Source organism: Xenopus laevis, chromosome 1L (assembly GCF_017654675.1).
Source record: "Xenopus laevis strain J_2021 chromosome 1L, Xenopus_laevis_v10.1, whole genome shotgun sequence".
In the NCBI taxonomy this organism is placed as follows: Eukaryota; Metazoa; Chordata; class Amphibia; order Anura; family Pipidae; genus Xenopus; species Xenopus laevis.
Genome location: NC_054371.1, coordinates 27090682 through 27101489, shown reverse-complemented (window position 1 = coordinate 27101489; position 10808 = coordinate 27090682). Strand labels below are relative to the sequence as shown.

General features: G+C 39.8%; 1 protein-coding gene across 1 annotated transcript; it reads left to right on the top strand.

The window, feature by feature from the left end:
• Positions 1-7472: 7472 nt before the first annotated feature.
• On the top strand, positions 7473-10289 carry msx1.L (msh homeobox 1 L homeolog). Its single transcript, NM_001105270.1, is given in 2 exon segments — positions 7473-7889; positions 9150-10289. Coding segments are annotated over 2 exon segments (822 nt in total). The 5' UTR covers positions 7473-7492; the 3' UTR covers positions 9575-10289.
• The last annotated feature ends 519 nt before the right edge of the window (positions 10290-10808 follow it).

The window sequence follows — 10808 nt, the reverse complement described above, 5'->3', positions numbered from 1 at the left end:
GTACCAAGCCTGGAATTCAAACATAAGCACCTGTTTTGAGGCCACTGACAGCAACATCCAAGGGGTCGGAGAGCAACATATTGCTCAAGAGCTACTGGTTGGGGATCAGTGGTTTTCAGGCTGAGAAAAATAGGTAGCAGCACCAGATTACCAATTCACCAATCATTTGGCACCATGCCAGACCTCAAAGAATCCTGAAAAATGAAGTGAAGTGGTTTGGCAATCACTAAGCTGAGCTAGCTAATGGCATTAACAGTTGGATGAATACCATCTGGTCCTGGATTACCTTTTCATGTTCTCTTCTGAGTTACTCGTGTATTAACAGTTAAATCATTACAATTGAGTATAACTGTCAAGGGGGCAGCCATGGGTCCCTCTAAGGGGAGAAATGCAAATCTTTTACGGTCTCCTGTGCATTTATAATTGACTGTCTGAAGCTTTATTAGCGTTGGTGGCGCTATGTTACCGAGTCCATCCCACAAGCAGCCCTTGCGCTTTGCGCTGACATTACAAAGCGACTTATAGGCAAAAGCGCAGAGACTTGAGTCTTGAGACTTCTTGACATGTTAAAGCTTAAATAAGCGTAAGGCATTGTTACTCCCTGGCAGCAAAGTGCCTCGTTCCGCCGATTGAGCTAATTGCTTTGAAATAGGATATATTATCTATAATTATAGAGTCCTTGGAGGAGACGGTCAGCCTCCCCTTTCATCTCTCCCAAGTGCATCATAATGTCGCTATCAAATTAATTTGACCACTTAAATTGCGCATTCCGAGCAGCCCCAAACTGTCAGCCCGCCCTGGACAATGACGCCTTTTCAGTGCAGTGACTGTCGCTGCGACTGTTGCTGTGTCACCAGGCAACAATGTCTCCGCTCCCTAAAAAGCCAAGAGGAATTCGGGGACGCAAGTCATAATTGCACCGACCTAACCCTATCAGCTCCTGAAACTAATAGAGAAGCTCTGTGTATGTTTAAAATAATATAATACTAGTGTGTGCATAAATACAGTCCTGCAACTGGGCTATTAGGTTGGCTGTATTAGGTGGAACTATCTTAAAAGACATTAAACTTAAATTATATATATTTGTTATAGAAAGCAGCGTCGGTTCTGACTCTTGAACAAAGTAGCAGAAGTTAGTTCTCCTTCATCTGCATCTGCTGCTTTGTTACATGAGTCAGAAGCAAGAGTGCAGAGATAATAGACAGGCAGTGATTTCAACAGCAGTTAAATAGACCCCTGTTTGTTTTTTGTTTGTTTTTTTAATTAAAATTCTAAAATATCCTCGGTTATTTGAAATAAAATACTAAAGAATGATACTCTTTCATCCTAACTGAGTATTGTGTTTATTATTAAATGAATGGCAAGCCCTTGGCAGTTGACCTTTCCGAATGGGAATCCATGGGGAGGTGGAGCCTGGATGGAGGATCCTGTGTGCACAGGGCAGTGCAGCAGAGCTAAAGTTATTTGTTGGGCAGTTTATGGAGTCTCTGGCTGGTGAATCGGCAAGTCTGACCACTTCTCGCCACTTCTTGTCCTCACTCAGCCAACACAAAAGGGGTCTTGTCTTGGGAAGCCCCTTTTACTACCTCTCAGCACTAAATCCAAAGCTAACGTTTACAAAGGGCGGACAATGGCTTCAAATGACTCCTGGCGGCCCCCACTTTAACCCCAACCATCATTTGTTGTATTCACACTGGAATAAAACGCTCTGGGTAATTGGTTTTCATAGGACATTCATTATATTAACAGAGGCTGTTTGGGATGCTAATTGTCCAATATTGTTAGGCAGCGCCAAACCCCAGCTGAGCTGCACATTCCCAATCCAAACACACAGGCACATACTGTTTTATATCCGAGCTACTAGGGGCCATCCCAAAAGTGCCTTTGTGCCCAGCGCCCCATTTACTCTTTATATCCTGTGAAAAGATCCCCAAAATAACTCATGCACTCATAGATACCTCTGATACATGGTTGTAAAGAAAAAAATATATTCGTTCTTAACACTTGTTGTAGCCTTTATATCCTGGAAAATGTAATTCATAAATGGAGATGGTAGATAGATAGATAGATAGATAGATAGATAGATAGATAGATAGATAGATAGATAGATAGATAGATAGATAGTAGATAGATAGATAATAGATAGATAGATAGATAGATAGATAGATAGATAGATAGATAGATAGATAGATAGATAGATAATATATATTCTATATTCGGGCATATATATTCTGTGAAAATAACCCAAGAAAGGTAATTCAAAGTTATAGAAGATTTATAGTTTTATAAATACATTTGCTCATAACACACTTCTTTACTAGGCATACAGGCACTACATTGGGTAAAATACCCTAGGTACAATAGATAGATAGATAGATAGATAGATAGATAGATAGATAGATAGATAGATAGATAGATAGATAGATAGATAGATAGATAGATAGATAGATAGATAGATAGATAGATAGATAGAGATGATAGATAGATAGATAGATAGATAGATAGATAGATAGATAGATAGATAGATAGATAGATAGATAGATAGATAGATAGATAGATAGATAGATAGATAGATAGATAGATAGATTATAGATGATAGAAAGAAAGAAAGAAAGAAAGAAAGAAAGAAAGAAAGAAAGAAAGAAAGAAAGAAAGAAAGAAAGAAAGAAAGAAAGAAAGAAAGAAAGAAAGATGTTAGTGGTGTCTTTCAGCTAAACAGACTGAGATGGGAGTGGGAGTCCAATAATCAAATTTTCTCTGTAATTCTGCATAATTGCATATAATTTGTTTGCACTTTGTCCAAAATTGTATCTAAATGATAGTATGATGATACAAAATAAAACTTTAAGAATGTGTAAAATAAAGTTAATTAATGAGCAGCGTCACCTTCCTTAGTCCTATGGCCCCAGGTATAGAAACCTAAGAGTTTAAATACTTTACAGGACCAACTTGCTAGGCAGGTCCTTAATGCAGGAGGACCAGCTGGAACTATTAGCTACTAAAGTCATGAGCAAAGGGTTCTGATGTTCTACATCAGGGGTATCCAACTTTTTTTACCTGTAAGCCACATTCTAGTGCAAAAAAAGTTGGAGAGCAACACAAGCATTAAAAAAGTTTTTGAAGGTACCAAATTTGGGCTGTGATTGGCTATTTGGTAGCCCCTATGTGGACTGGCAGCCTACAGGAGGCTTTGGTTGGCAATACATGTGGTTTTCATGCAACCAAAACTTGCCTCCAAGTCTGGAATTCAAAAATATGCACCTGCTTTGATGCAGCTCTGGTTGCAGTCACTGGTTGGGAATCACTGTTCTATGGGCTCTGTTTAGTCAGATTTTATGGGAGCACAATAAAGCTCTTTATCTCTTGTATTTGTTTTCCTAATAAATAAATAACAACAATACACAAGGATCTTCTGGTTCAGTCCTGTGCATTTTCCAGAGATGCAGATATTCATGCAGGAGAGAGACTACTGGGGAATAGAGCAGAAAGGAGTATAGCAGGGGGTGACTTTTGGGGAATGGGGCAGAAAGGAGTATAGCAGGGTGAATACAGGAGGCAGCTGGGAAATGGACCATACATCAGCATAGCAGGGGGTGAATACGAGAGGCTGCTGGGAAATGGAGTCTACATGAGCATAGCAGGGTATGAATACAGGAACAGCTGGGAAATGCAATCTACATGAGCATAGTAGGGATGAATACAAGAGGCTGCTGGGAAATGGAGTCTACATGAGCATAGCAGGGTATGAATACAGGAAGCTGGGAAATGGAGTCTACATACATGCGCATAGTAGGGTTGAATACAAGAGGCTGCTGGGAAATGGAGTCTACATGAGCATAGTAGGGTTGAATACAAGAGGCTGCTGGGAAATGGAGTCTACATGAGCATAGCAGGGGTGAATACAGGAGGCTGCTGGGTAATGGAGTCTACATGAGAATGAAGAATAGCAGATAGTGGATGTGCCCGCACAAGGCTGGGCTGCATGTGTGAAAGCGTCTGTATAGATGGTATCTGTGACCATATGTTTGGGTTTGGAGAGCAGCAAAGCTTTGAGATGACAGAACAGACATTGATACCCCATTATGACAGACTAATCTCCCATGTTCTGCACAGTGAGCCCAGCCACGTTAATAAGAGGCAAGGGAGCTGATTAGAGTGATAAGGCTAATGAGGGGAGCAGAGGCATGGATGAGCAGATAGGCAAATAGACAATAAGACAGACAGAGAGGGAGACACGACTCTTTATCATGTCAGTCTAATGTCCCACAGCCAGGGTTCAGCTTCTCTATACACCACAATATATGGGTGCATTGGGTGCTGTTATTAAAGCTTTAGCCTTTATTTTATTTTCCTGGGATCCCTTTGCACTGGGGCTGGCTGGGTATTGATGTCAGAAATCTTTCTGTTTGCCCTCTATAAACAACAGGCTGTGGATGGGGTTGTGGCTTTGGAATAGGTCCGGTGTGAATGGGTTGCCGACCCTGCAGGGCTCCTTGATGCGAGTTAACCTCCTCAATGGGTCCCCTCCAGCCAGAGCCTTTGATCAGACCGCTGCTGGCGCCTAAAAACAACATCCCTTGTCTGCCTATTACAGCCACTGACTAATCGTGACAGATTGTTTGTACTCGCAATTAGCAATGCAGCCGCTTCCCTGAGAGAGGGCGAGGAGCCAGGGGGACTACCATTCCCACCACAAGCCTCAATGTGCCCCCATCACTAGCCCATCACTAGCCCACATTGTCCCTGTGCCCCCCATACCCTACTTATCCCCCAAGTATCACCCCATGCATTACTTTTCCTCTTTCAACTTCACTTTCTCTTTACAATTTATTTTCTGGGAGCAGTGAAATAAAAATGAAGCGCAATGGTGCCGAAACGTTGATCTTTTTTTTTTTTTAATGTGTTTGTGGAAATTGCGCTTAAGTTGGGAATGAGAGAAATAATTCTGTGCAAGAAAATGGAAAAAGGAGAAGAAAATATTGTATATAAAATTCCATATATTTAAGTGTATGAATATATATATATATATATAAATATAGAGAGAGAGAGAGAGAGAGAGAGAGAGAGAGAGAGAGAGAGAGAGAGAGAGAATTGGTATTTCCACAGATGAACGACTAAAGTGTTAAAGTGTGATAGGGAAAAATTAGGTCGATGCTAAATGCTAATTATAATAATTATTATGAATGATAAAATCCCAAAATTCCTGATGATAATCGGACGAAAGACATTCGGTCTATTCTGGGAAAATCTCCTTATGTACAGTGGAAATGTCACTAAAGTCTCTTTCTGAATTTGGTTTAATATAAAACGGAATTCTTTCCTTATATGCTGGATACTTATAGTTCTGTATTTGTGGAAAACATGGGCTCGAATTCTCTCCTTATTATAGATGGAAAATAACGAATTTATTTCCATGCAGTTTGGAACATATTGAACAGAAAGCTTTCCCTATATTTTGCCTTATTTGGAACAGAATCCACTCCCTGCTATTTTGGATAATATTAAATAGAATTCTCTGATATTAATATTGAAGGATCCCCCTCTCTATATTATGGGTAATTGAATTAAGTGTCCTGATGTTTCCGCAGAGATGTGACAGATTAGAGGGTCCCTTGTCCGTAGCTGCAGTCGGTGAGCATCTCGTGTTTATAAAATTAGAGTCGCAGCTGTCAGTGACTTGTATCATAGCGACTGCATCTCAGACTTTTTGCTCTGTCCCACCCGAAAACGGTAAATTCCCATATTCATAAACCCAGCTCATGGGATTCCTTTATCATATGAGCCCAGTCATTCCTGATTATAGCGATGCCATCCTACACTGGCGACATTTACTAATTCTGCGTCCAGCCGGGTGTAATACAGTATTTCGTGCGATCTACTGTGCGAATAGAGAGCTGTGAGTCTGTGCATATTTATAATCTATACTGTGTATAAAGTATGGTATGTATAAAATATGGTGTGTATAATCTATTGTATAATCTGTAGTGTGTATTAACTATGGTGTGTGTGAATAAACTGTTGTGTGATTGAATTTATGGTTTGTATAAAATATGTTGTGTAGGAAATCTATGGTGTGTATGAACTATGGTGTGGTTATAAAATATGGTTTAAATTAGTTCAAAGTGTGTCTGTATAAATGATTATATATGAAAATAGACAGATAGAAGAGAGAGAGAGAGAGAGAGAGAGATGATAGATAGATAGATAGATGATAGATAGATAGATAGATAGATAGATAGATAGATAGATAGATAGATAGATAGATAGATGATAGAGTGTGTGTGAGAGAGAGAGAGAGAGAGAGAGAGAGAGAGAGAGAGATTGATAGATAGATGATATATATATATAGAGAGAGAGAGAGAGAGAGAGAGAGAGATAGATGATATAGAGAGAGAGAGAGAGAGAGAGAGAGAGAGAGAGAGAGAGAGAGAGAGAGAGAGAGATTCGTGTACAAAACAGATGTATAGATTGTATATTGCCTATAAATAAAGAGTTGATGTATTGTCCATGCAGTATATATAGTATGTATATTAGTGTGTGAGTGCATGATTTATGAAATATAAAATACAAGACGCATTTCTAGTGTGAGGAACTTTTTTTTTTTTTTTGCGAAATATATACAGTAGAACCCCTATTTTACGTTTTCAGGGAAAGATAGAAAAAAAAAATGGTGTAAAGTCCAAGAAAATATAAAACCAGGGAAATGTATTATGCATAATATATAGATGGGACCACAACACAACCATGTAAAATGAGGGGAAACTTAAAATCAGGGGATGTAAAATGGGGGTTCTATTGTATATGGATCATAAATACCGCTAGTGAATGTTGTTAGTGAATGTTGTTAGTGAATGTGTGACTGCACAATACACATATACATATACATTTGTGTGAACAGTGTTGTATTTTGTACACATATCCCTCAACAACAAAATGTCGCAAAACGCCCACTTACATACAATAATCTCACCCACATTTGCACCAGTGTGAGATTAATACACACTCACTCTCACACACACACAGGTACATTTCCCACATTTCCAGGTACAAGTCCCCCCAACTTCCACCTGTGTGTGAGTTTTTGGAGGAACAGGGGAACCACTCCCCCCCCCCCACCCACACTCCTATTAAACCGGTTTAGCCACAATAATAAACACACTAATTATCCTCCATTTGTGTTTACATGAAAGTGTGGACTTCAGTCAAATAATCCGATTTGCAATTCTTTTATGGAGCGAGTCAACAACAAGAGCGCAAATAACAAAGCGGGGACCAATGTTGCACATGAAAGCGCTGGGAATGAGTGCGAGAGGAAGTGACCTATCCCGGCCCTAGGCCCGCCTCCTCTGTGCTTCGATTGGTGCAGAGCGGGGCTCGCTATGCCTTATTAGTATGAGAGCGGAGCTGCTGCCTTGTAAAGTGACCAGGTGCCCGGGATTCGTTGTATGGATCGCTCTCCCCCACTGTAACTTCTCAGCTCGGATCTCTCTGTATGGCCCCGGCTTTGCTTATGGCTTCTTACCAGCCCGGGGTGAAAGTAGAAGAAAGTCCTGTGAATAAGATGCAACAAACTGGCCTGAAGATGTCCCTGGGCGAGGACAAGCCCAAAGTGCCTGGGATATTGCCTTTCAGCGTGGAGGCCCTCATGGCTGATAGGAAACCTGGGAGAGATAGGTCCAGCCCAACTGCATCTCCGCTGGTCGGGACATCACACAGTCCCAGGGTGGCTTCTGTAGCGGCTGGAGAGACCCCCAACTCCCCCATATCCCTTGGAAACCGCTTCCCTGTAGGGGGAATTATGAAACTGCAAGAGGAGGGTCTGGTCAAGCCTGAGAGTCCCGAGAGGAGCTCATGGATCCAGAGCCCCAGCTTCTCACCTTCCCCAACAAGTAAGTTGACTGTGTTGCCTTTCTGCTGGTCTCTAGGACCTTCTTGAAGCTGCAAGTGCAGGGGGTCACAGCTTGCTCTTTTAGTCTGTACGATTTTCTTATAGAGAATTAGGGTCACTTATTGTTCTGTTGGTCTACATACCCTTCTACTGCTTCACTGCATGGCAGTTGCTTGATCTGTTGGTCAATAGATCCTTTTACTGCTTCACTGCATGGCAATTGCTTGATCAATTTGGGTATTGGGGGCACTTCTTCAACTGCTGTGTAGCAGGAATATGGGACATCACTTGCTCTTCAGTTTTGTAGGATTCCACTCTTTATTGCTCTGTAATAGTATTTGGAGCACTGCTTTCTCTATCTATATTTTTCCTTATTGTATAGGTCTATCCTGTTTTCCTTATTGTATAGGTCTATCCTATGTTTCCTTATTTTATTGGGGGCAAGACCTGCTCTGTTGACATATAGAACTTTTATACTGGAATGATGGGGAGATCTGTAGAACTCTCCCTTGTAATTCATTCCCTGGTGTCTAAGTGACTCTTACTGTATTCAGGCCACTGCCTGCTCAGCTGGGCTCTAAATAATGGTTATAACTCTGAGGCCACTGTCTGATAAACAGAGACATTCTGTGAAAATGAGATAATGAGAAGCAAAAGATATATATATTCAATAAATGTTTAAAGGTTGGTGAAACAGTTCTAACAGCATGGAGACAGCCACGGGGAGATTAGACTGATATACAGATATACACTTGGTTCCAGCATTGTTTATACATATAAATTGGGTTGTTAATTGGATAATTAGGTTGTTAGATTGTAAGCAAGATAGCTAGTGATAGAAAGAGTGATGGTTAGGAAGACAGACAGACAGACGGAACGATTTAAAGATAATTTATATTTGATAGATACAGATGACTGATACATATCTACCTTACTTTACATCTTATTTTAGATAGGATTGTATTTATCGTTGCTTATATTATAAGAGATATTTAACTGTAAATCATTATGATTTTGTTGAAATCAACAAAATCATAATTCCCACGTTAGTTTTTTTTTTAAGGATTGCTGGGAGGTGTAGTTTTAACTGTTGTTGGTGCAACTTTTTGCACGTCCTAAATGGCAGTTTATTGTTGACGTGGGAACTGGTCAATGTAATAAAAGTAGGGGCTGTAAGGGTCACCCTAGCAGTGGCCTTTTAATCGAATTCTTTATTAAAATGAATTGATTTTTTTCTAACGTTCTTACTTTCTAACTTTAGGAAGGATGAGCCCACCCCCTTGCACTTTGAGAAAGCACAAAACAAACAGAAAGCCCAGAACCCCCTTTACTACATCCCAACTGCTGGCTCTGGAGAGGAAATTCAGGCAGAAGCAGTATCTGTCCATAGCAGAGAGGGCAGAGTTCTCCAGCTCCCTGAACCTCACAGAGACCCAAGTGAAGATCTGGTTCCAGAACAGGAGAGCCAAAGCCAAAAGACTCCAAGAAGCAGAACTGGAAAAGTTTAAAATGGCTGCCAAACCCATGCTCCCACCTGCATTTGGAATCTCCTTCCCTCTTGGGACTCCAGTACCCACAGCCTCCTTGTATGGGACCTCCAACCCTTTCCAGAGGCCGTCTTTGCCAGTGTCTCCTATGGGACTTTACACAGCCCATGTTGGATACAGCATGTACCATCTGTCCTAAGACTTTGCTCAGGCTCCATTGGGACTGTGGGAAAGAAGACTTGAGTGAATTTTCCTTGCACCCCCTTATATTTTTTCACTATTTATGAGTTCCTAGGGAATTGAATTGTAGAAATACTATGTCACTTCAATATGCCTATTGTTGTCATCTTGTTAGCTGTGTCTAATTAGTAGTTCATGAGATTCAGGTGCCTTGTACACTACCATCTTCCCAAATTCTAATCCCAGTCCATAAAGTATCAGAACCCAGGGGATATCTGTAGCCTCAAAAGCATCCAATCCACTGCTTCAGGAGTTGTCCCAGATGGAAAGGCTTCCCAGCAAAGGTGGTGAGCACAGTGTAAATATACTATAATATGGTACAAACAGGACTGGGAACTTAATCGATTGGAGAAGAGATCCTTTGACCCAGACTGGGTAAGGGGGAAATAGCATAATTTTGGGTGGGACCAGCTGCTGTGTAACTGTACCTTTTGGGAGCTTGGCACAACCACAGAATGACAAGATTGATAAAGGGAGAAAAATATCTCTTACATATAAGAGATAAATGTAATATAGTATTGAAGCTTTCACTTAACAGCACTGTCTGTTTGCATTTCGTTATTGCAATAATCCCTTTGGGAGGGATTGTATGTAATATGTAATATATTGTATATTTGAAATTTATTATCATTTATATTATAGTTATATTTGTTAAATAAATTAATTTTAATGTATCCTGTCGGATTCAACGTTTGAATTTTTTTTTCCACTTTGCACCAGCACACATTTAGATATTATATACGAAATGTATCTGCTATTTTTGCACATTAACATATAATGACGGTATTATAAACTATTTATAAACGAAACTATTTATTTCAACTATTTAAATCTATTCACGAAATATCGAAACTAACGAGATGTATAAACTATAATCGATTTTATATCTGGAAAGGATTTCAATTATAATTTATATATGAATTGTATGTATATTCCTAATAACGTATTCAATAAGAACATCTATTGTTTAGATATTCGTTATTAATTGTATATTTATTTGTAGTGATGGCGTTTTACGGGACAAAATAGGGAGACAAAATACGATTATAAAAAAAATGACACTGACCATAAGTTTTGTTTATAGTTTTTATTTTATTGTGTATAGGAAAACAGAAGTTATTAATTACTATAATTTGCAAATAATAGGCAATAATGTCAGAGTTGTTTTGCTTACAAAACACTTTTTTTTGGGT